The following is a 26,498-nucleotide window of genomic DNA, read 5'->3' on the forward strand; positions in this document are numbered from 1 at the left end:
TTAGTTTCTCGATTGTAATGTACTTAAGGCATTACCCCCGGTACGTTCCGGGCCTATTCTTTCTATAGCTTGCCCTTATGGCGGAAGAATCCAGTAGCGTCCTGAACCTAGGCACCTGGATGGTCTCAGGTCCGCTACTTTGCTTATAACCCGGGTTAAGGGCTTCCAGTTTTGTCCGGTGGTGCAATCAAGGCTATAAAAAAACTTCAGTGAACAAACAACTAATAACATAAATCTATTTATAACTGTTGAAAAGAGGGATATCAGTCCAAATTGTTATGTTTGATTTTATGTCGTGTCTTCACTGTCTTGGGCTGTTTGTGCATCCCTTCGGATCGGATTCTAATGCCGTACTAGTCAATGACCACAGTGCCAGTCTGTATTGATAAGATATGGAACGTCACTGTCGTAGGTACTTTACATTAAAGATCATTAGGCAATAGCAAGTTTAGATTAGATGGTTTGGCCGTGGAGTACATTGGATGTGACGCGTTGACAGCGGGCGGGGCAGCTGCGCGCGGGCCTCGTGGCGACGGCAGCCGTCAGCACACGCGCAACCGGCGCACGCACCGCCGTGTCACACACAACGAGAAGCGATACCACTCAGGTATCTTTGCCATCTAAACCCAGACACATCATCTGTGATACGAAGTTGCAACGCCAAAATCTAAAACGCAGAGTCCACTACCTATCACCACCCGACCTATTTACGGAAACCTTCCGGAATCGCAGGTGCAAAATACTTGAAATCTTATGTCGTACTTCCTTAGTACTGCAAGTGTCTACACCCACTTACCATAAGTCCATTTACCCATTTCAGTGCCCTACAAAGTGATTATTGCAATTATTACTAAGGCTTGCAACTTCGCATTTATCTGATGTGTCCATAGTCCAAGAACGAGCAGTGAGTTGCTAACGTCTTAGTACGTCCACATGACCGAACTATGCATGAAAAATTGGTGGTTGCGGTTCGTCATATGTGCATACACAGAAGACTAACTGTGGTGAAATTTAGATTATCAATACAAGGGTTGAAAGGCTATTTTCTGCAATACTTACAACAAACAACTCCTTGAACTGACGAATTATGTTATCCATACAAAATTGCAGTAAGTAAAAAAATCTACACACAACGTCCACAATTTGCTTTAAACTACAATTTCTAAGTTTTACGGCAGCTGAAAAAGCAATCAGCCGACTTTGTTTCTTTTCTCTTCCTACGAAACTTTTGTCTACAGGGTAGACCTTTTTATTCGAACAACTCGAGGCTGGAAACATTTCAATAACAGCAACTTACAGCTCTTTCTTGCTACCGTGTAGTTGGGTAAAGTTGAATTCGTTTGCACTTTATCTTATACCGATAAGTGACGTAATATATTTGAATATTATACATCTGAGTAAATCGTCTAGATTATATGTATAATGAATTATTTTGGTTTTCATAATACATGGGCATGGGATCTGCTTTTCTAGAACAGTGGCCTATCATAAAGACACCTATAGTTCTTCTTCTTCTTCTTTATTTATTAGTGGCTTGACCTGTGGGCGTCTACTCTCGATCTCCGTCCGACATCCGTCCGAAACAATTACTGTCAAATAAGTAATATTCGACAAAATTAAAAGACATGTATCCAGTACGAAGCTTCATTCGCATCTCGTATCTTTTCATTTGGTCAAGTATTGCTTATTTGGCAGTAATTTTTTCGGACGGATGTCGGACGGAGATCGAGAGTAGACCCCGTGTTTTTCACAATTCCGCCAATGTCACGTAGGTAGCCTCTACACGGGAGGAGTAAATTTATTTTCTATATAATTTTGACCCTTATTGCTGTCTGTGAGACTCGAAGCGGGTTTATCTAAAACAAAGCACACAGTTGCAACTTCACAGGACAACACAAAGCATAGTCTAATGAATCAGGGTTGTTAGTAAATATTTTAGTTAAATTAATGAATTAATGCAAGCAGTGTAGTTATAGGCAGGGGTTATAAAAGAAATTAAAAATAAATAAACAATTGATTTATTGCCCAAAAATTTGTTTAGAATTTTAAAGGCTTGGACATCTCGAGGATGCATTTTATATTAGTTGGACGAGGGACATCTTGAGGTAGTAAATCGTAGAGAGAACCGTTCAGCTTAGGGCACTTAAAAAGAACATGATCTGTGGTGCCATCCTCAACGCCACACTCACAGAGAGAGGTATCTCTTATCCTGATTTTGGCAAGATGGACAGGTGTACATGCATACCCAAATCTTAGGTGACAGATGGTGGATACGGCTTGTTTACTAAACATTTTTTGTTTAAAAAACCAGGGCCTGTTTGGGATACATTTTTGAATCTCGTAGTAGTGTTTACTTGCCCGGTTTCTAGTGTTTTGCCAATTGACTTGCCATGATCTCAGTAGATGGTCATGCGTCAGAGTGAGGAGATCATGGTGGAAAACCTTACCATAGATCAGGGAGCCACTGGTGATGGCCTGTTTAGCACGTAAGTCTGCAGTTTCGTTATCGGGAATACCGCAGTGCCCTGGGATCCATACCAGGATAGTGCTAAGTGTTTTAGGTTGGCATCGGTACAATTCTTCTCGAATTTTCAAAATCGTAGGGGACTTGTTTTTAAAGCGGAACGGATTTGCTAATATTGCCTGAAGAGAACTTTGAGAGTTAGTAAAGATAATGGTTTTACACAAATTATGGGATTTAGCAAACTGGATTGCCTCAAGAAGAGAGACCGCTTCTCCGGTAAACACAGACGTTATTAGACACATTGTTAGCGGGGGGAGTTTATAGTTAAGGAGTAGTTTGTAGGTAGGTATCCATACGGCTGATCCTACAGCACCACCTTCTTGCAATTTACAGGCACCCTTGTAAATCGGGAGTCAGCCTTCGTATTTGGTACCTAATTTTTCTGTTAACAATTTAGATGCGTGAGGAGAATCTTTGTTAATGCCAAAATTGAGGATGACATCTGGTTTAAATATTAGCGATTTAAAATTATTACTAAATATTGGGAGAGGAGGGAACTGCTCTATGGGCAGAGAAGGTTTCCGGAATTTGTTTAAGCACATGGAGTTTTAGAATTAACAAATTCCCTCGTCGCCTGCGACAAAATCTGTAACCGTTCCAGAATGGGGTGAGAAGCATGTTGCACTGCTTTAATATAGAATCGGTCACTGAGGAATTGCCTACGGAGGTAAAGGGGAGGATCCACGCATTCGATTTGAAGTCCATTAATCGGGGAAGATTTCATGGCGCCCAATATTATGCGAAGATATTTAGATTGTATTTTAACTATTTTATCCAGAGCTCATTTATTACATGGATCCAAAAGGAAGGAGCCGTAATCCAAATGGCTACGGACTATTTGCGTTATATATCAGTTTTTGGGTAAAAAAGGATGTGCACCCCAACAAATACCCGCGAGGGCACGATGTAGTAAAAGTGTTGAATCCCACGTTTATATATAGTTTGTAGTCCAAAAACATGACCAAGAATTTGACATGTATATCTACGGGAGTGTAGTCACCGTAACATAGAATGTAGGAGGATGGGACATTCCTTTTTCTACAGAATACAACACAACAGCACTTGGGAACAATGACAAGCCATGCTCGGCTAGCCAAATCGCTCAGATAGGTTAAGGCCGAAGTGGGGCGCGATGATGCTTCCTGGACTGATTCTGATCTTACATACAGGGCTACATCGACAGCATACTGCAGGACCTGGCAGAACGAGTTGACCTTCCCAGTTCCAACATGTAAACATTATAGAGAAGGGGGCTAAGTACGGAGGCCTGGTGGAGACCTTTCCAGACAGATAGGGGAGAAATAGAAGTATCATGGCAGCGTTTTTCGATAGATCTTGCTGAAATCGAGTTAACAATAAAGCGCACCAACTTCTCAGGGTCACTCAGCTGAAGTAGCTTACTTCTGAGCGCCGGAAGAAGGACGTTATCGTAGGCGGCTGCTTTATCCAGGCCTACGACATACTGTTGTTTTTAAAACGCCAAAGTAATATCTGTGGTTAAGATACTCAAGCTATCTAGTGTACTGGATCCTTTTCTGAACCCGAATTGCATTTTTGCCAATAGATTATGCCTTTCCCTATCTTCTACTCTATTGAAAGTTATCATATGTTCCATCACTTTGAATAGGGTAGAAGATAGGGCAATGGGTCTGTACGAATTGCAGTCGAGGGGTTCTTTGCCGAGCTTAAGAAGAGGAATGATAATTTGTTTGTTCCACTAATCCAGTATAATACCCAGTCGAAAAAGGTATTAACTAATTTTAGGTGGTATAATTTTGTTTTACTGAAGAGTTTACGAGGAATGAATATGGGATGCCATCTATTCCCGGAGCAGTATCCTTAAGCCCAGTTAGTACCATATTCAGTTCCAGTAGAGAGAAAGGACCATCTAGTTCTTTAGAAGCAGAGATATAGGTGAAAGTATATAACGGGAGATTGTCCTTGTTTGGGACTGATGGAGGTGCTAGCTTGTCCGCGAATGAGTGAATCCAACCTGAAGGGTCGTTGTGTGGTGATTCCTTTAGGGCGTAGAGAGCCGCGGAATCTTTGAATCTGTCTCCAGACTACGAATGATGGAGTACGAGGTGACATGCTATCGCAGAAATTTGTCCAGCCATGTTTTTCTTTGGGGCCAGAACCTTTCTACATTGGGCCGCTACCTACTTGTAGTGTAGGAGGTTCCCTTAGACATTAAATCATTGTACTTCTATTCTGCCTCCTTCCTTTTACGGATGACGTCCGTGCAATCAGCGTTCCACCACGGAAGAAAAATCCTACGCGTTGTTAGTTTTTGAGGGATGTTGGTGTATGCTGATGTTAAAAGGGTTTCCTTGAATGCCCTGTATGCCGTAAGACTGTCCGCCGCCACGTCAGGGGGGACTCCACATTATTATTGATTTCCTTCGAAAAAGATGATAAGTCAGCTTTATTTAATCTAAATTTTAAAAGTGGGGGAGTACATAGGGCGCACTATAGGTTACCCTGAGATTCGGGCATCTTTAGGCATAGGCATGAGTCAAATACAATCAATATACTACACAAACATTTGGGTGCGAAAAAGCTGTACTCTCGGTGGATCCCACACAATTTGAGTGAGGCTCAAAAACGGATCGCGTCACTTGGTGCAATGCCATGCTTACCAGATCCAAAGAAGGGGCGTCAAATTTGGTGTGGGGTATAAGTAACAGGTGACGAAACATAGATTTATAGTTCCGATCCCAAAACAAAGCAGCAATCAAGCGTATGGCTCTTTCGAGATGTGCCGAAACCAACGGAAGTGGCGCGCGTGCAAAGTGCCTCTAAGCGGATGATTGCTTCTTTTTTTAATACAACTTGATACGTGGCTGCTGTTGCTTTAGAGAATCGTTGTACTGTGAATAGTGATTGAGTACTCGATCATTTGTTTGCCGGAAGTTATTGACAAACTCCGTAAAAATAACCGTAATCGCCGTATCATCTTGCACCACGATAATGCCAATTCTCACACGGCCAAACAGACAAATGAATTTTTGAAGGTGAACAACGTTGACCTTATGAGCCATCCCGCGTGCAGTCCCGACCTTGTGACTTTTATTTATTTCCAAAAATGAAGAACCAGTTACGCGGTGAACGATTTTCATCACCTGAAGGGGCTGTCGAAGAGTATGAAAAATATGCTCCAGATATTGTCACGGAAGAGTGGCATAAATGTTTTCAAAATTGGATCATTCGTATGAAAAAGTGCATTAACGCTAACGGAGAATATTTTGCGAAACAAATTCGTTTCTGATCATTTATCGTATTTTTTTCTTATTCATTCCAGAAACTTATAGTGCGCCACACGTACAATGAACTTTTAATCTATTATCCGGCAAAGAGATAAGAATGGGGGTAGTGGTCACTGCCATATGTACTCTTGAGAGTGCACCATGTTAAAAGAGAACCAACTGCGGTGAACAAATTGTTAAGTCTATTGCACTGCGTGGATTCTGAGTTGGGTTGGGCCTTTTTGTGGGGCTGCCGTTATTTATAACGCACAAATCCAGGTCATCCAGGAGGTCAACAAGCAGGGTACCAAACGGAACTGAACGATAAGATCGCCAGGACGCATGATGTATTAAAATCGCCCATAACATCTCTATAGGAAACATAAAATTAGGGGAGCACTGATATAATGGAGCATAGATCTTGCAAAACAAGAAAATTAGGGTGGGGAATATATCTGTCCCTCCAGAGTAAAACGGTTATACTCGAGTTTATCCAATATGTGGATTTTGATACCATTGCGTGTTTTTCGTAATGCTACATCGTTTGTTTTGACATTTGTGGTTATGCGATCATTGGCTGCGAAGATAACGATCGTGCGAAGGTATTTAGTTAGCAAAAATTTTCAAGTAATTTGTTCAAAATGGTTTGTTTATTTTTAATTTATCTCACAAGCAATAGCGACATTCGCAAAACGTATGTTTTAATTATAGTTAACGTCTGCTTTTACCTGTATGAACAAATTAAACGTCGTTCGAGTGTTAGTGTAAAGAGATGAAACTATATATGTTTTGTTTTATAATACCGGCCTAATATTGTGTAAAGCGGTAAAAATTAGTTTTATCGATACCCGCAAACAATTTTAAGAGCGTGAATTTGTGTAAAGCGGTACTATTTTACTTTGATAACTTTTTGATTTCTTTAGATAAACTCTACTTTAACCATTTTACACGTTTACATCTTTTGTGTAAAGGGATATAAACAATTTATGTTAGCTAATATCTTTGTCATTTTTGCAAAATACAGGTTCATTTTACAATCAACTTATTACGTACCCTTTATTCTATCTGAAAAGATTTGAAAAAATACTTTCTTTTTGAATGAGTGAGAAAAAAACTGATTCAAAACGAGTTTTCGCTCTCATGCAAAATAGCATTTGTTGAGTTTAACCCATTTACACTGGAGGTACAGATATATTGACACAAAAGAGATATCTTCAATCCTTACTGCTACAGCGTTAAGTATATCTCTATTGTGTGAGGGGAGATGGATTTTGGAGAAGAGCAAGGACTTATTAACAAAAAGTGCGCTCCCTTTATGTCCATCGTCTCTGTCATCATGGAGACACGAAAAGCCGGGCACACTGAAAGTGTTAGTCCTTGGGAAACCAAGTCTCCGAGATGGCAAGGACTAATTGAGAGATTGTGTTTATTATATGTTGGAATCCTTGTTTTTTGGATTTTAGACTATTACATTCCATCGAATAATATCAAAGGCTTCTTTACTGGCAGTCTTGAGGGGTTCTCTGATGTGTAGTCGCGTTGCCGTTGTGAATTGGAAGAGTGCTCCTATGATGTGTTCTCGGGTTGCCGTTGTGAATTGGAAGAGGGCGCTTCGCCCGCTCCGGACTATGCTACTTGTGCGAAAGGGGCGGTGCCTTTGTGCGAGCGGGACATAGAATAAACCCAACTTTCAGTAAAATATATCTACAAATTTCGTGAACAATTACCATATTGAGATATACTAGTTGAGATACTCACTCAACTGATGATTTTGGCTCATCTTCCGATGAAAGTGTATAATGATTTAAACTATGAAGTCTTTTTTGTTTACTACAACAACTAGAGGTTCTCATTGTAATTATTCCAAATACTTACTTATTATTTATATTGAACTCAATATACCTTAAATAAATGTTATTTGTTCTATCTAGTACTGAAAACCAAGGACTCGAAAAATAAATCTTCGAATCGATTTCTCGTGAGAATCGATTAATATGGTTGTCGATATGCTTAGTTACATACCTATTTACGTTGCGATGACAGGTGTCAAATGAAGCCTCTTACTGTGTGACGCCTATAGTGCTGTGAAACCAAAATTCGTTAAATGATTAACGAAATAGATCCACCAATTTATCAAAAAGTGATTAAAAACTTTGATGAAAGAATCGACATCTGTAACTGTGGTCGTGGTGGACATTTATCAGATATCATTTTTCATTCATAATTGCCAAACCTTACTTGTTTTAATACAATAAAAATTTGAATCATTGTCATCCAAATTTATTGTTTTGTTTTGATTTACAAAACAAAGTTCTTGTTTGTCTGTTCAAAACAAAGTGTTTTTATTCAAAGTTACATTCTATCGTCTTTATAAGCTATTAAAACGGGCTTATTACATTTCAACAACTATAAGTGGTTAAAAAAACTGAGACATATCTAGCGCAACCTGACAACTGTTATGCCGATTATTATTATGCTGTTATGCCGAAACTGACGAATGTTATGCCGATCCAATGTGATGATTTTAACTAATGAAAATCAAAGTCATATACTTATTTTTTTGGTATGGGCTACTCGTTCTTTAAAAGCAGCGAATTTTTTAAGGTCCGTGGTTGACGCCAATAATTTTGCATGTTTATTGTATCGAAACTGAATCTTAGCGTGTTTTGACAAGCAATGTAGTGCCATTAGATGAGATTTATTATTAGCTGTAATTTTTCGCTTTATAAATGAAAAAAGTTCCATATGAATACACTGTGTCCGGAGTACTGTTTTCAACTACACATATAGAAGGCAATTTTAAACCTTTGCCGTACCCTGCCCCTCGATATATGAGAATTGCCTAGGGCGGCAACCGTACACGTTGACAATAGACAATAAATTAAGTGGTTTGAATCCTACGTTTCTACTAACATAGCCGGTTGGCCTTTGATTGTAACCGCACACGGCAACCGGATAGTGTGGTGTAAACTAAAATTAGAATCCAATTCAAATCTTCGAATTGGTTGTCACGAGTCCTTATGATGGAACACTAATTCTGATGGCATGTAGATTTGTAAGAAGTTTGCATGAACCTGAAGGCTATGGAAGCTGACCAAATAATGAAGAGAATAATAATAACGTACACACTCAGCCCCGTACTAGACACGCATACATAGATAACCACAAATCACACCAAAACTCATTACATAAATAAATATACGCCATACAAATATTTCTCCTGGTCCAGGAACCAAACCGGGGCTCTCTGCGTGGCAGACCAGCATGCTAGCCGTTCGGCCACGGAGGCAGTTAGAATAAATATACCTCAATTAGATCAGTAATTTGATTGTATGGTAAACGGCAATGTTATGTGTAAGGTATAAAGGAGCAACGTGAATAATGTAAAGAAAACAAGAGAAAACAGTGTTGCGACATATATCAATCTATATGCTTGCGTATATGTGTAGAACTTTCATGCATGTGAGATAGTGTAATTAATAGTTTTGTAGTATAAATAGAAATGTAGCTGTAGAAACGGATTACATTTTTATAATTTTACAACTACGTTATGGATGTGGACAATTTGAAGTTTTATGGAAAAATTCGGCCCTGAGTAATGTAAATTTAATTGCGTTGTTCGTTAATTTGAAAAAGAAAATGTATTTGTTGTTGAAGTTATTTAAAGTTTTCTTAATTAACATTGTTTTGTAAACAGGTATGGTTTCTCAAAGTGAATCCTGCCGCAAACTCTACTTCTTTTTTACGAAATAATAACGTTTTCCCTTATTCTGTTTTACGAAATAATAACGTTTTCCCTAAAGGAAAAACTTAAAAAAAACATTTGTTTATTAAGGACAACATTTATTTGCAAAGCAGAAAATAAAAATATACGTGTGTATTTTTTTACACAAAATGTCTGAATAGTGATAAGAAACGAGTAATCCTGTAGTCTTAGAGGCTGCTATTGGCGAAGGCCTTTGAGGGTTTTGGGGGTGTCTGTTGAGTTGAGTTTGAGGGTAGCGGGATCCGAGGCTCCGGGATCCTCCAGTATGGAGGGAGAGTCCTTACATAACCCCTGAGTCTCCCTGGGCTCAGGGGGAATCTATAAAGATTTCCCCCCCTAAAAATAAAAGGGGGTAGCGGGATCCGAAGCACGGTCTTGCCGTTGGCCGACCGCAGGTAGTAGGAGGCCCAAGTAGCGCCACCAGACACGTACAAAAAGCTGCCCCGCCACTTCGCGAAAAATCCCGAAATGCTCCACCGTGCCAGTTGGCGACTGGATGGGAGGACCCGGTGGCCATTTTTCGGGGAGGGGAGGACTCGGGCGTTCCCGCAGTCTCCAAATCGGTTCCCCAAAGGTTGGCTAACTTGAGAGTTCCTATTGGTCAACTGAGTGGCACCTGAACCATCTAAACCAATTTCTCCCCTTCAACACCACCAACCAACATGAAAGTTATAAAGAAGAACAAGGATAAACAACGGCGGCACTTCCTCCCGCTGAAAGTGCACCTCACTAACATCCGAGACTTGCACTCGAACCTTGTCCACTACCACCTGGAAAACGAGAAGCCGCACCTTTTCTTCTTAACGGAGACGCACATAGCAACACCTACCCAGCCTACCTACCAACTACCTCAACTACCCAGGCTACACGCTTGAACACAAATTTTTGCAGCGAGCTGGGGTCTGTATGTATATCCGTGACGACGTATGCTGTCGGCGTCTCCGTTGCTTTCGAGGGTAACGGGTTTTCCGCTATATGGGTGGTGGATACGGGAACGGAGAAGAGTGTCTATGCATGTTTATACAGACCGCACAGCGTTGATCATATGACAACCAGGCTATTTGAACGTCTGACCAAGATGGCAGATAAAGCCCAACAACCGTATCCCTCGGCGGAGCTTATTTTTCTCGGGTACTTTAATACTCACTTTAGTGAATTCCCCTTTGAGAAATTGAACCATGCTGGGAGAGAGGCGCGCAAGTTTGTGATATCGTTAAAGCTCACTCAGCTGGTAAATAACGCAACGCGGGTACCGGATGTAGACGGACATACGGCCAATTGCTTGGACCTGCTGCTGTCAACAGATCCACTCAGACACTCGGTATCGATCTTGGCACCGCTGGGAACGTCCGATCACTGAGTCGTGAAAACCGTGTCGAAATACTACCATAAATACCCAGTTGACTATCCATGGGGCACAAGGAGATTATGGCGATACGTGTCAGCAGACTATGATGAGATGCGGCATTCTTTGCGTCTTATCCTTGGCGACATGTCTGTTTTTCCTCTCGTGACCCCTCTTGCTCTGCTGAGGCGGTTGCGGCTGTGATCCGGCAGGGAATGGATTATTTTATTTCATTCTCCGACATTCCGCTCGGTCACAAAACCCGACCCTGGCTTAATGCGAATTGTGTCCGTGCTGAGGCCCGCAAGGAATCCGCTTACCAAACGTGGGAACAAGCTCGTGCCCGCAACATTCGAGCACGGAGAGCTCACGCGAGGAGCTTTTAACTCTGCCGGCAAGTTCTGCAAATGGGTTATCCGAAAGGTAAGATTCGACCATGTCAGCAAGATTGGGGCCAGACTTGCGTCCTACCCTCCTGGTACGAAGCAGTTGAATCCAACTTCTGCCGTCCCACCTTGCCTCCCATGAAAAAACCTGACAGAACACTTGCTCATTCCGCAACAGAAAAAGCAAAATTATTTACTGCAGTATTTGCTAACAATTCACGTCTAGACGCAAAGCTCTTAAACAACCACCAACCTTATTACCACGATGTGATACTTCAATGCCGGAGCTCACAATCCATGCAAAAGAGGTTCGTAGAGCTCTGCACAATCTAGACGTTAACATAGCTTTTGGACCTGATGGTACCTATACCGGCACGAGGTTTTGTGCACTTGAACTGTACCGCCTCTCTCTCTCAAAACGAGAATAGTTCCAGGATCATGATAGCTTGCAAATGTGCAACCAGACCCAAAAAGGACAACCGTACCGACCCCTATAATTATCGACCTATCGCTATTACTTCCATACTCTGTAAGGTTATAGAAAAACTTCTGAATGACAAGCTGCTATCATACCTTGAAACAAACGACCTCGAATACTCACTGCTGGGGCGGAGCCATCGAGAAGCACGGCGAGGCTCTAGCCGTATCACAGGGTTTGGCACGCAAGTTGGCAGAGCAAGCTTCCCGCTTACGGCATCTCTGCTGACATTTGTAGCTGGATGTCAGATTTCCTTGATGAATGGTCTGATTGACCGAAGGAAATCCAATCCAAAAATCAAGGAAGTAGCCATTGAAGGCTGCTCATCTGACTTAATGACTATAGATACCGGAGTCCCGCAGGAGTCGGTTTTTTCTGCGACTCTTTTCCTGCTACACATCAATGACCTGCTAGTCCCAGGTATTGTTAGGTATGCAAAAGACAGCACTGTTACGGAGAGATATCTGTCCAGCGCAAAAGACTGCAGGGTAATTACCTGTTCGTTGAGAGCGGTCACGGTGGAGCGGACGAACTTGACCTTAAGTCTCGTCTCTCAGCGGGGAGATGACATCTGGTCGAGTTCAACGCCACCAAAACGCAGGCCTGTCTGTTTTCTGCTAAAAGGAGTCAGATCAAACTGACTCCTTTTAGTCGAGGTATATCTGTACCTCTTACAGACATCCTTAACTTTGACGCTAATATTGAAAGTAAGGCATAAATTGCAGTCAAAAAACTGGGTATCCTTAATAAGGTTAGCGATATTTCACGCCTGGACAGCTCTTAACTTTATCTAAAGCACAAGTCCGATCTTTCATGGAGCACTGCAGTCACCTGTGGGATGGCTCTTGATTCGATTGAGCGCAGAGCCTGGAGACTTATTGGCGTCAATAAGGTCGAATCTAGACTTCATAGCTTAGCCCACCGGCGCAAAGTTGCCAGTCTGTCGGTTTTTTACAGAATATATCATCCTTACTTGGTCGATATTCCCTTCAGGCGTACTAAGCGCTTTTATCATCTTTTATTATGCGCGCAGCCCAGGAATGGAACTCCCTGCCTGCGACTGTGTTTCTTAACTCATACAAGCCGGGTATCTTTAAGGTGCGACTGAATAGGCATCTTCTGGGCGAGCTTCCATCGTAGATCCCATCTTTGTTCCGGAGCTAGGTCACTACCTAGACCACTGTCAAGAGCAAGTCCCTTTTATTTTTTTTAAAAAACAGGTCCACCATGGAATAAATTTGTTAAACAAGCCATAAACTACAACGTTTTCACTGAATTTTGAACAAACGAAGTCTATTTTTTTCTATAATCCAGCCATTACTCGTAGAAAAAGCTGGGGTCCCAATACTGCTAATTTTCTTGAAATCATTCGTCATTGTAAATTGAGACTCCGTTGAGATCAAATTGCCATTATGATAACATTCGTTATTCTACTAAAATTTAGTTGCAATGGCAGTTGTAGCGGACTGTATCAGTGGGTTCAGGTGGGTGCTATCAAAGAGTGAGCAAGACCAAAGTAAATATACTTACAGTTTATTAAAAAAAACGCGTCGCTATTAATCAAAACAGAAACAATAATGATAATAATAAAAAAAGGCGCCAAAAACAAATACATTTAAATTTAGAATTTAAATATAAAACTAAACTTAAAAAGACTGTAACATATATACACAAAAGAGATTCTACAGCAGTCGACTCTCAAGAATAGTGTCAGTGAAGTGGCAGTGATGACATTAATTCACTCATTCAATCAATGACGATCGATGTTGCCTTACTAGAGTACCATACAAATATGCATGTCTTAATTTTTATCTCGTTTAATTAACAATTCAATATTCAAATTAAATTTATTTCTTACTCCGACGACCCATCAATTCTCCATTGCAGGACAGAATACCAAAAAAAAGCAATGGCAGTTGAATAGCTCGATGACCAGCCACTGACTTAACTTTTAGCAGAATACCAGACGTACAAAATCCTGCCATTGACACTCTATCGACTCACAACTGAGATTATTTAAAATTAACAGACTTGGTGCCCTGACGGTTTTGTTTGATTATTGTCACTTTGAAGCTAATCATTTTAATGTAGATACCTATATACATTGAAAACTTGAATATGGTTTGATTTACAAACTTGATACTTTACAGAAGTACGACCCAAGAAACTAGGATTAGGAGTGTAAAGCTGTTGCAGTCAAGGTGGGGAGAAATGGGAGGTCTGCGGCTGCAAAGTTAATTTCTACTTAATTTTCGAGTGATGGTTATAGCAGTCTAAATTACTAGCACGATAAAACGCGACTTGCGCAAGAGCGATAAAAAGTGCGAAATCTCTATGCGAGAATAGCAGTATCTCGCTCTTTATGTCGTTTACGTGCTAGTCGCGCCCTATCGTGGTAGCCCTACTGAAGCCGAAACTAGTCTATGATAAACAAAACAGGAATTGCCACCTCTTTACTCGTAAATCTGCAGGTACTTGCAGAACATTATTTTTTACTTGGTAAACAATTATTGGTATTATACTATAACCAAGCCACACACTATAACTTCCTATTGATAGTAAAATACAAGGTGACTTTTTTATCACTAGCTAAATTTTAATATTATGGATCTTTGATGAAAATATATGTAATATACGTGGTTTTTTTATTTTAGTATCACCCAGTACTAAAATGTTGAGATATGACCTCACAATGTTATTCACGGTTACGTTTTGTGGATAACTTTATGAGGTTACATCTGCTGAAATCCTCAAGCTGAAACTTTCTAGTTTTTAAAAAAAAATTCGTAACTCTAATTTCATTTGTTATATGGAAACAAATGAAATTAGAGTTACGAATTTTTTTTTCTTAATATACTTTGAACCGGTCTCAGGGTCAAATTCAAATTCAAATTCAAAATAATCTTTATTTCATAGGTAAGCATTATTACACTTGAAATCGTCACAATGGTTAAACTCTATCGCTCATTCGTAAGGCAGATTCCCCTGAGAAGAATGAGCAAGAAACTCTAGGGGTTGCTCTTTGTAAATAACATTTACAATATTTTTTTTATTTGAAACATCAGAGATCGAGACTACCTCCATGAGCTAAACGGGTTACTACCACGGATTTTTGTCATCCAAGTACGCAGAAGTTGTATAATAACCTTTAGTATAAAGTTTTTGTTTCACTATAGTTTTAAACCTCGTGAAAGGCAAATTTTGTATATCAACCGAAATCTTGTTATAGAAGCGTATACATTGCCCCTTAAATGATTTTTTGACTTTGTGAAGACGACTATCAAGAAAAGCTAGTTTATTTCTATTCCTCGTATTAATGTTATGTCTGTCACTATTTTTCATAAATAAATTACTATTCCTTTTAACATAAATTACATTTTCATAAATGTACTGTGAGGCTAGTGTAAGAATGTTAATTTCCTTAAACTTTATTATTATATTTATATTATTATAAGCCATTATAAGATTATGAGTATGTCTTAAAAGATTTTCATTTTTCATTTTTTATTTTTATTTTTATTTTTTATTTATTTACGGTATTTGTGCCACTAAATACCTATATTCCCAGTTCGCCTTACTTTATTATCTATTTGATTCTCTGATGCAATCGCTAGTTCAGCGTTTCCAAGCGTTTTCAAGTAGTAATATCCGTCTATTTAACCCAGCTATGATCCAACTAGCAATTAGGAAAAATATTGCAACAAATTTGGATATAAAAATTTCTTCAAAAAAATATCCAGGTTTTATTGGATTTCGAAGAATAGCTGCATAACTAGAGCTTATTCAAGCGTTAGTAATATTTGATAGTTGAGTGAATTCAACCTTGAATATATTACAAACTTTAAAGAATATATATTTGTGTTCGATCATTGTATTAACAATTATAACAAACCAGTGCAGTAAATTAACAAAAAAATAAGTAAATTCATGGTAGTACCAAATCATAATATTAATTATAATCAATATTAAAAAAAATACTTTTTTTCACTACGTACTTTGTACTTGGTCAACTATTTTGTAACTTAATTAAACTGAATCGTATGAGTTTGTATTGTTTCTGATGTGATTAGAATGTCAATTTACTTGTAATTTGTACTAAAAGTAAATTATTTAATATTAGATAATTTTGATTCGGAAGTTTTCCAAAATCAGGTATTCTCGCGAAGTGCGTCTATATCATAAGCAATATATATGGTAATTTTGGATTAACTGTAAATCAGAACACGACATGTCATATAATACAAAGGAACTATTGTTCGAACGTTTATAAAAAACATTTACACAACATATTTTCGACCACGATTTCATACCTACATATGTGGCAGTAGCATTGCTGAATATGTGTGATAAACCCTAACAATATATAATTCAGTTGGTGAATTTAGGTTTACTTAATTGGTTATGAATTATTGTTATACATTTTGAGGAACAAGGACAACGATATGAAATTGTGTATATAGCCATCTTTGTCCTTTAATCATCGCCGCGAAAACCATGAAATAAAAAATATCTTTTCATATCGTTTGTCGCGCTCAATTTTTACGTTGATAAAATTACTGTGCAAATGTTTTAAAATCAGCTGTGACCTTGCAGCCATGTTTGGCACTGTGTTAATTTTTTGCAGTCATTAGTCACCGGCCCTCGTGATGAAAGAACAATGTGACAACCATGTTATTGTGATAAAATTTTAAAATTCCGGTTTATCACTCGAATTTGACAGCTAAATGTGGATACAACATTATAGCTTTGTCGAGGCGGCATACTACGGAGGCTATCGTTCCATCGGTTTCTACGAGCGTCCAAAAAATCCACGTGAATTACTGAAACTGGTAAAATACAAATGATTAGTTTTAATGTTGTAAATGCCGTCTTGAGGTAATAGCTTAACCCGAAACAAAAAGTTAATAAGTGTGATTATGACTCATTTGACTACATTAATTAAGTCATAATCACACTATTAACGGAAAAAAAAAATGCTTGGGTCGGACTGTTGCGAAACGCATGTCTTTGTCACTATTATTATATGGATAAGAAACTTTTTCTACTCCTGTGCCTCTACCATGACTCCACTGTGACAGTTGTCGTTAGCAACCGCGTAAATCACTTCACAATTTTGTATGGCTAATTATTATACAGCGCCCCTAGCGGTTACGAAAAAAAATTAAATTTTATATACAAATGTCGCTAGCGAGAACTGTAAGCGCCCAGACACACGAGGAGAAAGTTGTCGCGTGGCCGTCGCGCGGCGACCGCCCAGTTACCACGCCTTCATGTACATTAATGGCGAATCTGAATTCTATTTAACAGGCAACAACATTTAAATTCCTCTGAATAATAACCTTAATCTTCAACCGCGCAGCCGCCACGCGGTTGAAGAGTGGACTAGTCTCAAACTCAGTAACAAAACTGTGAATTTGGTTTCTTTTTTCTTATGATCTTTTCATCAGAAACTCAATAAGCGCACTTATTTGTCATTGTAATAAAATAAAAATGGTTATAAAATCATGCATTAATTAAAAGTTTGAAGTTTATTTTTTTTAAGTTTAATTCACAGAATATTTGACACTAAAATGTAGACATAAAGCCGATTTCCTATAAAATTTCTTTTGTTTATATTATGAAATATTGAATCAGTAGTGATATGATAAAATTTTTCAAGTTTAACAATTTAGGATGTCCCCGCACTTATCGACCTGGAATCGCATTATGCCAGTTAGAAAATATAATTTTACGCAATCGTTGCGTGAGGGTTCTTAAAATCGAGTAGGTAGGTACCGTGTTTACCGTGTACGTAATAAGTATGAGATTTTAAGACCTTATTATGTAATGATTGCATATAACACTTTTTTTAACGAGTAAATCAAAACTAATGAAACACAGTCGATATTTAAAGATTATTTGTTAGCAACCTTCGCCAACAAGCTCAAACGAAAAAAAACGCTACGAAACAAAAACGATCGAAGTGTCTGTGATTGGCTAAGTACCTGAAATACCGGCTATATTTTAACCAATCAGGAGGCAGTAGAGACAGAAATCACATTTGATATTTTATGTTCTTTTAAAATGGTTCTTTTTGGATATTATATTATATACTGACGTATTTCTGTTTAGGGACACGGTGCCGCGTTTAAGGAGACTCTTTTAATTAGCAAAAATACGACGTTCTAATTTTGAAACTCATTTTAATTCCGTGTGTAGAATTTTCAGTTCAGTAACGAAAATCATAGAATTTTGGGTCAGATTTAAAAAGAGCGCCTTTGTGATATGACTTATGAAATTATAATAATGACAGATTAAAGTACAGTGCCTCTACCATGAGTTTACTGTAAGGGCGCATTCATACGCCACGAATTTCATCGCGCTCACCCCGCGCGGTCGAAAAGCGGAACCGCGGCGGCCGCCGCGCGGTCGGCCTTAAACTTCAGTATGCTATGTACAATATCATTACAAAAATTCGCTTCCTTCAAAAATCGCCTCGACTTGATGAACGATGTGTGATATAAGAATAATTTTCTAAAACTAGTTTTTTTTTCTCAATTCAAAACAAACATACAAAAATTCTTTCACAATCTGGGTTCGCAACTTTTAATCCTAGAATCATTATCCCCTATTTTTAAGATAATTGAAACAAATATTAGCGTCGAAAAAATTTTAAACGCTGGAGGTATTGCAATAAAGTTGCATATTCAATATCAAAATTCGCAGTTAAGATAGCATTTTCCGATTTTAGCGGTTGTTCTAGCGGGGCAATAGGCGTGGCGAAGGAGGAGCCAATAGTGAAATAGCAGAATATCCCGAGTAGATTCCAGAGTTTTTATAGGTAAATAGTACAGTTTGTATTTACAGGGAGGGTACTAGGGGGTACCTACACCCACCTCCATCTGCTTGCCGGGGCGCATAGTTCAAAACGTGTACGCTCACGTTCGAAGTGAAAATATTAGTCTGGGTACAGTTAGACAGCTGCGACGTTAGTGTTTACTTGTCCAGAGCTGCGGTTAGGAGAAACAATTTTTTGTTTTAAATTAAATTATTATTATTTCTTTGTTTTTGTTTATTTTATTACCTTATTTTAAATAATTTCAAAATTTTACGTCTAACTATCAAATCTTAATTTATAGGTTTTAAATATGTTTAAGTGTTGAAATTTATTTTTGGCTTTAGTGTTAATAAGTAAATAAGTGTTACAACGGTCGTGAAAATTTGATTTAGTAATTATAAATTGTGAAATTCGTTGTTTCCTGCGGGTTTTTAATTCCATTTTCATAACGTGCGAGTCGTGCGCTCCGTCGTGTAGATCGAAGTTTAAAAAGTTAAAATTATTGTGAAGTGTGGCATTGTTACTGTATCTCGCGAGGCTAGCAACAAGTGGCGCATCTATAGAAGAAGCAAAGCGGTTCTTTAGGATATTCGGTAACTTCATTTATTTGCTGCTTACTTTTTTTCATAGAATTGACCAAGCGTTACTTAAAATATTTTCAATAGCTTATCTCCAAAATCACGTGAATCGAAAATCAGATCGAACAGTGTTCCAAATTTTTATCTGAACTTTGCTACGTACATTTAAAAATGTGTTGACGATAATTTAAAAAATCAAAGTGAATAGCTCGTTGCATCGCTATTTTGTATTGGAACGCTAACAATTCCAATTCCCCTATGTAACTTGCGTTTAATTATTTGAACTTTGACCGTAGTTTTCAGAGCTAATTCCTATTCCCGGTTAAAATTATTTTAAATTTATATTTTCCTTAGAATTGTTTCGGTGTAAAACATAGCGATTATTAATTTTGCTGTAGTCTTATTACGGGCGATATTATCATAATTTATTATTTCACGAAATTGAATGAGAATAAATAAAAAAATATCCTGGTTAGGCTAGTCAAACACAAAATATTGTTTTAAACGTCGAATTTTGTTTTGCCACATTTATACGTGTAAAACTAACTAAACGACGAATAAGTCCAATGAGCCTTAGAGCTTAAACGACGCATGTTCATCCAAATTTTTTCAAATGTCTTCTCTTAATGTTTTGTTTAAAACGTATGCACATCTTTTTACAAAACTGTCGTGCCGAATGTTTAACTTAACACAAATGTAATGGCAAATTAATTGTTCATATTTTTCATCCATTTCAAAAACTGCAAACAGTACCGCAGCCTTGGCATCTTGACCACATTTTTTGACATTATTGTCAATTAAATGTTTAATTCAAACTGTAAACATTGTAGACTCAGTTCATAATAATTATGAACTATTTTTACGATATTTTCTTTCACTTTTGTAGAATACCTAAAATAAAAAGTTTGAAAAGAAGCCACAACTTTGGCAACAATACCTATTGCCCACTTTACGTAAACCTTATAGTTAAAAAGTAATCTGGCAAACATTGAGTTAGTTTCACCATTAAGGCCACATTCTGATTGACTTAGTAGTTATTTAAGCATTTACATTGGCAACACAGAGTTGTGGGTAAAATTGTCAAGGGTTTCACTGTCATTTTCATACAAAAATCCGTTGATGGTTAGGGCTGCCGCAAAATGTAACACACGTAAACAGCTTTTGTTGTATTCCAATATGAGTAGAAAAAAAACTTACGTTTCATTTTTGCTTCATTAAATCTATCAGTCATTATTTCATTCATCATTATTTTTATACCAATAGCTACACAATTTTTTTTTTACTGTTAAAAATGTGAGTCTTGTTTTTTTCCCTAAATAGTACACCAGCATTCGTTACTCCAATTGAGGTAATGATATCCAAAACTCAGAGACCCCTATGAGCAAACTCTAACATCCCAGGCGAATAGTTTCTATAAGGCCTTGCTCTCAACTTTCTTCTGTTTCGCTTTGGCATGTGTCTTACCTGAAATATATTTCAATTAATAAGTAGATTATATTTTTTTTTCTTCTTGTTTTTGAGCTGATGGAGAAATATACAGTATAAAATAAATTAATGTAAATCTATGTTTCAAAAAATGTAATCCCATAATGAAATAAACAATAAAATAAAATCTAATGTGTCAACCCTATCCATAGGTAAAGTTGACAATGTGGCGGTGGTTGCAACTTTACCTATTACGAAGTAACATTACCCAACACAATTATCTCTAAAACAAATAAAATGTTCTCAAAACCTAAAAATCACATTCCTGACAATATTCTACACATCATATAAAATTCATTTAATAATCATTTAAAAATTCATTCATATAATGCCTAATTACTGCAAATAGACAAAACAACATTTATTTTTTTTAATTTAGCATTACGACGTCATTATTATTTTCGTCTTGCCCTTAATTAATTGGGAAAAACGGCCACTGACTCGTTTTACAATAGGATGAATACTTATGCATTATCAATTTGTGTTGCAAGGAAGTTACACAGTAAAGGTAAAGATGCCATGGTAAACCCTGAATTTAAAAAAAATGTTAAATAAATTATCAGGACCGCGCTTTATATGTAAAAGTATTTATACATGCATACATAAGCTCACACCGTTGTCCCACATGAGGGGTAGGCAGAGACCACGGAACGCTACGTTACTCTATCCTGATTCAACTTTCGAGCCTTACATACATCGACTAGGTACTCTTTTCATACAACTTCTTTTATTCTTATTATTTCGGATCCCAGCTAGCCTTTTTGAGGACTTCACTGATTGGTCAATGTAAGCCCTTCTTACACGCCCTCTTAAAACCCTTCCATCCACATTCGCATTAGGCTTGTACCTTATCGGTCCTTAGTGGGAGCGATCCTAGTTAGTTCAATCGGTCAACTGAACTAGGTCGGTCTTCTAGTTCATTTAGTTTGTCTAGTTCCTTATTTAGTTAGTTCGCCTTGTCCTTACTCGGACATTGAACGATCGCTCCAAACTAGTAATTTTATTCACATGAACTACTACGGACTTCTAGTATTATGAGATCAATACTACACTGTACTAAATATTTAAAAATACAATTTATATGGAATGGGTACTATTTGATTTTCCTTCTAATTTTACAGGTTTAAAGACTGTCATTCTAACTAAATATCCTTTTTTTTTTACAAAATAAGAATTTTAGTTAGAATGGTGTGCTTAAAAATCAATATTTAGGTACAACTATTTCATAATAATGGTACACGTAGGTTGATATTATACATACAGACATCTACCAAAAATATTACTTTTTGAAAGCTTGTGTATGTATTAGAGACTTAGAACGAGCTGACAACGTTCAATCGTGCATTCCACTGGAACTTGTACTGAAACTAGTGAAAGATCGTTATTTGTCCCGCTCGCACCGTTCCTACTGTATAAAAGACAGGTGAACTATCAACGCAGACAATTCCTAGTTCGTACTGGACTAAAAAGAACGATGCACTATTAAAACCGTGCAAGACGAACTAGTTCATGTCGGTCAGTGTAGGGAATATATTCCTAATAGTTTGTAGTTCATGAACTATACAAGCCTAATTCGCATCATAAACCTGTTTGGTAATTGTTCTCACATCCATCCGTTCTACATGCCCAAACCACCTCAACATTCCTTTTTCTATTCTAGGAACTACATCCTCTTTCTAGCCACGTCTTTCACGTATTATTGTATACTTCACTCTATCATTCAACTTTATTCCATAAGTTATCCTCAAAAATCTCATATCCACTGCATTAATTCTACTTTCATGCTTCTTCTGCTATACCAAACTGTCACTACCAAACGTCAGTGTAGGAACCAGCAAAGCATTGTGTATGGTCATGTGAACTTTTTGGGATCAGTAGGCCTATCATAACCTTTCCAAAAACAATCTTATTTCAATGTAAGCTTAAAGTAAGTTATATTCGTACATACCATGACGAACCTGAGAACAAAGTAATGTATCATTGCAAAAGTGATTGAATGAACGAATGATTTCCTAGTATTGTCTATTCCTTAATAAAAATTGGAAAGAGATATAATACCATCTCCTTGTTTTTTGATGTTCCGAATCGTCTTATCGTAGTATAATGTTTAAGTACTTAATGTTATTTACATTTAGAGAATTTTGACAGTTAAAAAAAAGTGTGTAAAATACAGTCTATTAAAATTACGTTGTTTTCAATAATTATTCCGCATTTTCAACAAGCTGAGTCTTATTAGTCACGTAGTGAATTCGGAACTATAGCGTAATGTCAACTGTTAGTTTCTCCACGGAGCATATAAATGGCGCTGTCATAATTTTACGAAATACACATCGCGTATTTTTATTTAACGGGAAATTATTTCCTATGAGCTATTAAATAAAAAATAAACAAAGTATTGAAGAGATATAAAGTAAATAAATAAGTTCAACTTAACTTTTACTCATTACAAATCAATATATTAAGACAATAAAACTGAGAATAATATTGTTTCCATTGCATCCCGTGTAACTATTTTGAGATTGCTAAATTTGACATAAGAGCAATATTACTTTAATGTCAAAGTCGCGTCATAGTACGAACTTAGTGAATGAATAGTCGCAAAGCTGCCAATAAAACATCATAGTTTTAACATTACAATAAGTTTACTTTAAGCGTGTTATGGTACGAAAAGTCAATGTAAGGTTAAAGTAATATTGTTTTAAGAGGTTGTGGTAGGCCCCAAGATGTTGCTCCCCATTACACCATTTATTGCTACTTTTATTGCGTTGCCTTTCGTAAAAAAATATATATTTAACTTTGAAAAATTATTCATGGTATTTGGTATTGGTATTACCTAAGCATCTGTTTTTGTTTCTGCTCTGTTTTTATCAAGTGTTTACTTCTATAATACTAGACAGTATTTTCCCGATCTCTGTTTTTCTTCATGAAAGATTTCATTTTCTCTTTAAAAATTTCGGTCACAATAATATGTTCTAACTATGTCGGTTCCCCGCGTTCTTAGCACACATTTGTAATTTTTTTGAGCTTTGTGCTGAATTCTAATTATATCTAGGAAAGATCATTTATCACCAACATTTTCTATTTCTGTTACAACCTATATACATCGTTGAGTGTAAATAAGAACCGCTAAGGATCCTTCCACACAGTGGTCGGAATTGAGAACTTACCTTACATAGGAATTTAAAAAATGAAGTGCTGTTTTTCTTTCTGCAAACTATCAAATATTATTGAAATTGACTTAGAACGGAGCATTTTCACCGCTCCAATGTAATGAAAAATGGTTTTAAACATTGTAAATGTAATTTTAATACATATTTTTACAGTATATTTTTATTACACAGTGTGTTTTTTTTTAATGGGACGGTAAATCTGAAACATACTTATAAGAATCAGAGTCTATTAGAATTTAGAAAATAGTCAATCTTATTAATATTGTATGAAAAATATTTTATGAAATTTGACCAACTTCGGCTGTCCCGATTTTTTTTTCATCCCTTTACCAGGAAATAACCATTCATGAAACTGAGTCCATTAGCATTCAATAAAATTTTGATCAATTTTATTCATTTTTATGGACAACTCCCTTGACCAATAAATGTACACCAAAATTGTTTTCACAAAAAAAAGACTTAATGGTAGGAACCAAGACTGTTTCGTTGTATCTTCTTCGGCTTCGGTTTTCTCCATACTGTCCCATTAAAAAAAACTTTTTTCAAATATATATAAAAATTATTTTATTATATATATTTTTATAATATTTTATAATTAATTTCAAAAAAGAAATCTATCGTGAAAAAGTGCTATAATTTAGGCTAATATCAATGTTCTTATTATTATGATTATAAAAATACATTAACTTGGATTAAAGTTGTCTAAGATTCCATTTATTTATTAAATCATGTCTTGAAAGAGGACGCAGGGGGTCGAGATCAAAAGTCATATGGAATCACTTTCGACCTAGTAACAATAAGTAATATGTTTTAGCTCTACAGTTCTTAACAGTAATGAGGTATTTCAAAAGACATTTTCGTTTTGTTACATTTAAAATGTGTAAGACCACTTTTCGTTTTATTGGAGCTGTGAAATAGGTTTAAAACTATTAATTTGCTCGGTTGTGTCAATTTCAATCATATTTGACAGTTTGCAGAAAGAAAAAACTTTACTTTAATTTTTTAAATATAAGGGATGGTTAAAATTCCTACCACTGTGTTCCGTTCCAATTCTAATTAAAACGTTATTTATCTTAGTTTTTTTTTATTCTGATAAAAGGTGCAACATAATTCTGTATATAAACGACTGCAATATAGAATCGTTCATTATCGATTTGGAGTTTTCATAATTTGTATTATTCATTGCTGCTGCCATTACACTTACATCGTTATACTAGAATAAACTGAAAAAAGCATGATAAATAGCGCATCCCTCAAAAATCAAAACTATTTTGTAAAAGAAAAACAATGCGCATTATAATAACGTAAATATGTGAAATGGGTCTATGAATCGGCTACAGAGGACAATGGAAAACATAAACTTCCCTGATATTTTGACATAACTCCTAGGGTCGTATTCCAGAACTCTACTCAATACTGAAGTCAGGACTTGAGTATTGCAGTGAGCACTCAAAAACTTACTCAAGTCCTTGCCATTACGGTTGGTATTTCCAGTGCTTGAAATCATACTCAAGTCTGCTCAAATCCTGGTATACAACTTGGTATAAAAGTTCTGGTATACGCCCTTAATCCCTGATACCATCAAGTCCCCCGTTTGTACCGTTTTGTGTGCAATAAAGTTTAAATAAATAAATAATGGAAATTAAAATAACAAACCCTCAAACACCAATTGCCTACTCTTAAATGAAATTATTTCAAAGGTTTAATGTAAACGCCCCGAGAAATTACCTTGGAGTGTGTAACCCAAGCCCTAGAGAGAAAAGAACTACTAAGTTTTAATTTGTATTTCTTCATTACAAAAGAGATTCATTTTATTTATGCGGAAACCTATATGCATCGGATGTAGGTCACACCAACTAAGAACGATTCGATAATGGATGCATCTTTCGTAACTCAAGTGAACACCAGTGCTTCCTGATTCCTTCACAGCCACACAATTTTCGACCCATTTTTTTCTTACACTAACACGATGATCCGTTGCTTCCTCAATAAGTGTGACATTGTATGCTCAATAAAAAATTTAAACTCGTCGATAGTAGGTATAGGTATATATCTATATTAAAACATTGCGTTATATTTGACAAATATAAAGTAATACATAGTAACGGTTTTAGTTCTCAGTTTTGAATTGCGAGGTGCATTATTTACCTATAGAACAAAATGTATAAACTTAATTTCTTTTTAATTTAGTTGAGGATCATTTGCGAATCTTTATAAAAATTATCTTTTCGCAACCAGGCATCTAACATCCATACCTGGGCTAGTTCGTTAGCAAATGACATTATATTTATTGCGAACGTAATCAAGAACAACAAAGGCTTGCCTCCGACCGTTTGATTTTAATTTTATCGTAAAACATCTTTGTAGCAAGTATAAGTCGAAACTCATAGCACTACATGTATTAGTTTTACTATGAAAATAATGTAAAAATTCGATATGAAAGCTATAATTCGACGTTTCGGAGTAAGCCTTAGGTCAAATCACGATCTTCGTACGCGTTTCTAGATAGCCTCCGGTCCGATACGAAGCTAAAACGATGATCGTTACTTCGTATTTCGTGGCAGAGCGCCGGTTTTGCTGACAACCTTGTTAACGGCGCATCACACTAGTTGTGGCGATATCAGTAAACGGGGCTTGGCACTTGATTACGCCTCGGTCAAGTTGCCATGCAAAGCGTTAAAACATTTTATTTAGAAAGGAAAAC

General features: G+C 36.9%; 1 protein-coding gene across 7 annotated transcripts in view; it reads left to right on the top strand.

The window, feature by feature from the left end:
* The window catches only part of LOC113226016 (disco-interacting protein 2), a 160,946-nt gene that overhangs the window by 47,489 nt on the left and 86,959 nt on the right, over positions 1-26,498 (top strand). For 3 of the 7 annotated variants that reach the window (XM_026458553.1, XM_026458772.1, XM_026458690.1), the window contains exon 3: positions 500-607. The exons of the other annotated variants lie outside the window; for them this stretch is intronic. In XM_026458553.1, the coding sequence (XP_026314338.1) occupies positions 500-607 (108 nt within the window). The remainder of the gene's footprint in view (positions 1-499; positions 608-26,498) is intronic. 7 annotated transcript variants of the gene reach the window in all.

Source organism: Hyposmocoma kahamanoa, unplaced genomic scaffold (genome assembly GCF_003589595.1).
Source record: "Hyposmocoma kahamanoa isolate Upper Pololo Valley unplaced genomic scaffold, ASM358959v1 100021, whole genome shotgun sequence".
Classification (NCBI taxonomy): Eukaryota; Metazoa; Arthropoda; class Insecta; order Lepidoptera; family Cosmopterigidae; genus Hyposmocoma; species Hyposmocoma kahamanoa.